Here is a 6,165-nt window from a genome sequence, read left to right as displayed (position 1 = left end):
GAAAATCTTTCTGCCCAGTCATGTGCATGGAACAAGCACTATCAATATATCATATTGTATATTCTTCTGAAGCACAGAAAGCCTACAAAATCAATGAGTTTTAGAGTTTTTAGGCTCTAAGTTAAATTTAGGGACTTTAGCAAGGTCTTTGGACTTGGTTTGAGATTTCTGAACAGGTGGTATCTCAGAATTCTTTTTCTGAGATTTTGTTGGAAAGATGCAAAATGTCGAAGTCCTTTCGTTTATCCAAAATTCATATTCAACCATTGGTTGTTTGGGCACAACTTTCTTCAGAAAAACATTTGTCCGAGATGTTGCTAGAAGAACTATGTTTAGAGGTGTTTCAGTTGAGTTTTCATACTTTTTCACTTTCCATTCAAACTTTTGTTTTGAACCCTTAGAAGGTTTCTGAACACCAGTGTTCCGAACATCTTTTTCTTTGGTCATTACATTTGTAGGCACATTTAATTTTGGAAATTGTTGTGATTTAAAATTTTTTCCATCCGAGGTAGCAATAAAAACAAAAGAGGATGTTTTCCGAGGAGATTCAGTTTTCTTGGATAAGGTCTCAACAATAACGTTTTTCACATTTTTGATAGATGTATTGCGAATGTTCGAGCTAACATGAATAGATGGTCTTTTAAGAATCTTAACATGCATGAAGGTATTGTGATTCCTAGTAGCTGGACTAATTGGTTGAGACATTTTCTTTTCAGATTTTTCAAGGAACCTAGAGCATTTCCTAGACATGGTTTCTTTTTCAAGAGCTTTCCTAGCTTCGGTTTTTGGATGAACAATATCCTTCTTGTTCAACTAAGATTTATTTCGAGAGTCATATGATGATTTGGAATTTTTTCCAACCGATGGATTGTTGAAATGAGGCTTAACTGGAACTAGAGTCAATTTTGAGACCATATTAGAGTTGGAGACACAGGAGTCGGACAAAGCGTCGTTATCAGTCTTAAGTTCTACATCACTACCAAATGAAGCCCAAAAAGAGTTGAATGGGTCCGATTCATGTCCATTTTTCTCAGGAATGATTTCCTCGATAATAGATTGTTCAGAGGACCGGAGTTCAGAGCACAAACTCGAGTACTGCCTATGTTATGTAAGGATTTCGAAGAATGATTCGGGTCCACGGATATCAGAGGCAGAAGTCATGTGGAATTAGGACATTTAATAGTGATTGGTTTGAACTCAGGAATCAAATATTGATATTTTCCAGAGGTCTCATGAAGGGACGACAATGGTGAGACAGGGGTATCCAAACAAGTGTGTTTCAGAATATCTCCCATGAGCGTTAGGTTTTGAAGTTTCCTTCAGGGGACGAGCAACTGACTTCAGAAACTCGCTTCCGAGACCATGTGCTTTGGACCAGGGATGACGAAAATTATGAGTCATTCTTTCATTAGCTTCAAGAACATGAATCGAATTATGCAAAACATCAATTTTAGCATTAAGACGTTTATTAATAGTAACCAAGATGTTTCTTTCACTAAGAATAATTTCACATTTGTCATTAAAAATGATACATTCATCCTTAGCCATTACAAGTTCTCTCTCTAATTATTCAACCTGTGTTGGTGTTCTTCAGAGGAAGTTGAAGGAGATTAGAGAGTTTTTTTTTGTTCTTGGTTAATTTTGAAAGATTTTTATCTGATTAAAAGTTATGGAATTGGTATTACATAAAGACATTATGTTCTTATTGTTTTTTTTATTTATAAAAAACTTTAAAAAATCAAAATATTAGAAAATAAAAAATAACCATAAATATAAGTTAAAAATAAGTGATTCTTACGGTTTTTAATCTTTTATGGTTCTTATTTGAACTTTTACCCCTCTCTCTCTATATATATATATATATATATATATATATATATATATATATATATATATATATATATATATTAATTCTCCGAGAGTTGAAATATATCTTCATATAATTCCCAAAATAACAACATTTTCTAAAATTTGTTTAATCACTACATGATTCACTATTCAGTAAGGTCAGTTGCCACCTTATTTGCCTTCTCAACAAGATTCTTAATTGCATCATTTGTCGCAGTTTCTACTTCTTCTTTCTTCTCAACAAGTTTCTCAACAAGGTCACTTGCGGTTGTATTTGTATTCTCAACAATTTTCTTAATATCGTCATTTGCTGTAGCTGTCAAAGTATCTTTCTTCTCAACAAGTTTCTCAATAACGTCACTTGTGTTTGCACCTATCTCTTCAGCACGTTTCCCAATAGCGTCAGTTGCATCGTTTATCGATGTGTCTTTCTAAATAATAAAAAAGTGTAAACGAATTAGAAAACGAATCTATGATGTACCAATATTATGTCAGTTTGTAAGACTCGGCTGTGAAACATTATAAACTAGCGTTAGATATGATGTACAATTGTACCAATATATGTTTACAAACATAAATATACCGAAATATGAATAGGTGAATATTTGTTAAGTAAAATAGGAAAAAGAATTTACTAAGCAAGAGGTCTGAAAGCGGGATGTTCTGAGGCAAGGGAAATCGGTTGTGGCCTGACCCACATGGACTAACTTCGGTGTCGAGACTTTCCCTATTATCTGTGAAGAAAAACAAATGCGAGTAAGTTAGAGGTGCCAATTTCTAATTAGTTTTGATGATTAAATTATTTGAGTTATATTAAAATGAGTTGATTTAGTCAAATTATATATATATATATATATATATATATATATATATATATATATATATATATATATGAACCAAAAAATGTAATTAAGCCCTTATCAAACCATTAATCTATAAATGATGCATCTAAGCTATTGTTGCGTCTAAGCTATTTCTATGCTAAAAAGATTAAACAAACTTTTTATTTTTGAAAGATGCAATGCACATTTAATCATGCATCAAATGTGCTTATCCGACACATTTATAGTTTTCAATCTTTTTATATTTTTTTGACATTTTTAAGTTGTTATTCTTTTAAACCTTGACATTAGATTCTTTAGTTGTGTTGTTTTAGAAAACTTTTGATAAAGCTACAGTGTATATATATATATATATATATATATATATATATATATATATATATATATATATATATATATATAGAACCAATATTTGATTGGAAATTGTGTGTTTAAGACAGATCTAGGCTAAAAAAAATTGACAAACTTTTCTTTTTGTTGAAATATGCATGTATGCATATCTGAATGTACATGTACACAGATTTGAATATGCACATTTATTTGTGTTTTTTTTTATGTTTTTAAATTGCAATTTTTTTTAAGCGCTACTCCTAATATCTCATGGTTGTGTTGTTTTTGAAATTTTTTGAAAAAAATACAAAATGTGAAATGTGCATGTATTCATATATATATTATATATTTTAAAGAAAATCGTTAATTTTTTTGTTTAGCATAGTTATTGACTAAACGCCACATTTGAAGACTTATGGTATACTTGGTCTCAAAAAATATTTAGCAGATTAAGAACTCTTTATTAATTACGGTTTTTTTTGGAATATTATTGACATACATCATTAATGCAAATAATGATTAATAAAGGGTGATGCTAATTAAACACCCCTTAGACATCCTATTGATCCATTTATAAAAAGTCAACTTATAATTAACTACTTATAATCAGTTTTTTCGAAAACCAATGTAATTTCAACCAATAATAATATTTCAAAATTTAATTGGGGTGTCTATATGGTAAAATGAGATGTTTTTTTACCAACTCCTTAATAAAAAAGTCAAAATAAAAAGAAAGTCAAAGGCCTGACCTGATTGGTGTTCATGCAAGTCGTCAATCTAACACAAGTCACTGGAACAGCAGCCATTTAGATTTGAGAGGTTAAGGAGTGTGTCTGTGTGTCTGGGTGAATATTGAAGAAGGAGATGTTTCGATGGTTGTTTTATGGGGGAATTATGAGATTATTTAATAGGGTGGCTGTTGCAGGGGGTTAACTTTGGCCAATGGGTTAATGCACGTCGATTGGAGGGATGAGTGGTGTACATTGGTGATAGCATGTGGACAATAGAGACTCATATGAATCATGTCGACGGATGTTAAACTACATAAATGATCCTTGTGGTTTTTGTTAGTTTTGCATATTTGGTCCTTAACTCATTTTATTTTTGGGTAAATTACACGAATGGTCCCAAAGGTTTGGGGTAATCTACGCACTTAATTCCTAAAATCTTTTTTTTAACTTGGACAGTCCCTAGCCATCGTATGCGATTTTAAAACCAAAGTCAACAAGCTATATGTTGACAAATAAGATGTTTTGTTCATAATGGTGGGCCAATGATGTTGTCTAACAGTGAAGGTGGTATATCATCGGTGTCTATGTTCTAATCATTTTATGCAACATTTTATTATATCCGAGATACACAAATGTCATTAATTATATTCCACAAATTGCATTTATTATCAGAATTCTCCTTAATACTCAAATGTACATTATTCGGATGCACATTAATTAGAATGGTGATTGTCGAATTGTCCGACATGCTATCTACATTTTCCGCCTCCATGCATTTTGATTGTTGACTCTTAAACTTTCTTCATCATCAACAAATCAAATAAAACACTAATTCTCTCATCTCTTTCGCTTTCTGTTGTTTGTAAACGACCGCAAAAGGCTTCAAAGCTTTTATAGAAGGGAGTCTCCATATATAAAAGTAAAATCCTTTGTTAGTCCCTTTGTTTCTTTTCTAACGACGAATATTCCAACTACCATCAGACACTTTGAACTCTCTTCTTTTGTATATATGTGAATGCAAAAAGACCATAATCCTGGAGATCCGACCAAACCATTGTTAGAGACTTTGATTCCATTATCGATGACTAAGAGTCAAAGTTGTTGGAGATCCAACCATCGTAGATGAATAAATAATTGGCAGGTGGCGAGTAACGAATCGATATCTTTGTAGAAACAACATAGATGAAGCAGGTGGTGAGTTGAGTAGGGGCGGTTCTTCCATGACACACTGTGGCACCGACTATGTCAGACTTCCGCGTACGCAGTGCAAAAAACTTTGATTTTTTTCTACTATTATACCACTATTATTTTTTTCCCGAGTCACGCCTAATCTGAAATCCTACGTCCATCCCTAGGCGAAGGTCCATGCGTTGCGCGGGTTAAAATAATATTATTAAAATATTGAAAAAATATATGTTGTTTAAAATGGTTATGTTATTGACAATAACATTTACATAATAACGTCACACTAAGTTTTTATAGATAATTTCAACTATTTTGAACAATATTGCTCATTGACTTCTAACCGTTGTCTGTAAATAAATAAAACTGAATATTATTCTCGATTTAGTGTTCTTTTTTAATAATTATTATGATCGAATAATTTAAATTTTTACTTGTGTGGTTATCTTTTAAGTTTGATGATAAATATAGATATAAAAAAATTTATATTACTTTTTTAATATTATTGTTAATTAATTTACAAAATCACTTTGAAAAATATTATGTTACTATAAAAATATAGTTTTAAGATATTATTTTAGTTAATTTGACAAATCAATTGAGGTTGATATTTAACACGTTTAAACATTTTAACTATTCAGAAAAATTAATCATTTTTTAAGTTTATTTGAGATTTTGATTTATGTTTTAAATCAAATACCATATTTACAATAACAAATTACAAATACAAATTTGATAATTTAAAGTATAATATAGACATTGTATTTAACATCATATTCAAATTGAAAAAGACAAAGATTATTATATTAATAATTCAAATAATCTACCATATTAATGATATATTTAATAAGTTACACAAGTTGAAAATTTAAAATTCTCAATTATATATATATATATATATATATATATATATATATATATATATATATATATATATATATATTGATTTTTATGTATAACAAATAACAAATAGTATAAAAATACTATAATTTTTAGAAACATAATAACACTAAAACATATATTTTAAAGTTTGTATTTCATAAACATATTTAACACTCATAATCATACAAAAAGAATACATAGAACTTAAAATACGTTTAATATATTTGATACATTAAAAACCATAACAAAATTCTCACCTTTTTATGCAACAAAACATATTTCTTCAACTTTTCATATTTCTTTAACTTTTCGATCCTTTCATGGATTATGTTAGTGTAAGATCCCAAAAA

General features: G+C 29.7%; 1 protein-coding gene across 1 annotated transcript; it reads right to left on the bottom strand.

The window, feature by feature from the left end:
• Positions 1–1,920: 1,920 nt before the first annotated feature.
• LOC145107765 (uncharacterized) lies at positions 1,921–3,952 on the bottom strand. Its single transcript, XM_079044715.1, has 3 exons — positions 3,770–3,952; positions 2,484–2,582; positions 1,921–2,279 (listed from the first exon to the last, which is right to left on the bottom strand). The coding sequence occupies exons 1-3, from the start codon at positions 3,824–3,826 to the stop codon at positions 1,995–1,997; spliced, it is 441 nt and encodes a 146-aa protein (XP_078900841.1). The 5' UTR covers positions 3,827–3,952; the 3' UTR covers positions 1,921–1,994.
• Between the last annotated feature and the right edge of the window lie 2,213 nt (positions 3,953–6,165).

The sequence above is a fragment of the Lactuca virosa genome, chromosome 4, assembly GCF_052849685.1.
Source record: "Lactuca virosa cultivar CGN04683 chromosome 4, Lactuca_virosa_CGN04683_v6, whole genome shotgun sequence".
NCBI classification, from domain to species: domain Eukaryota; kingdom Viridiplantae; phylum Streptophyta; class Magnoliopsida; order Asterales; family Asteraceae; genus Lactuca; species Lactuca virosa.
The sequence above is the reverse complement of the archived record's forward strand: the minus strand, read 5'-3'. Positions and strand labels throughout refer to the sequence as shown.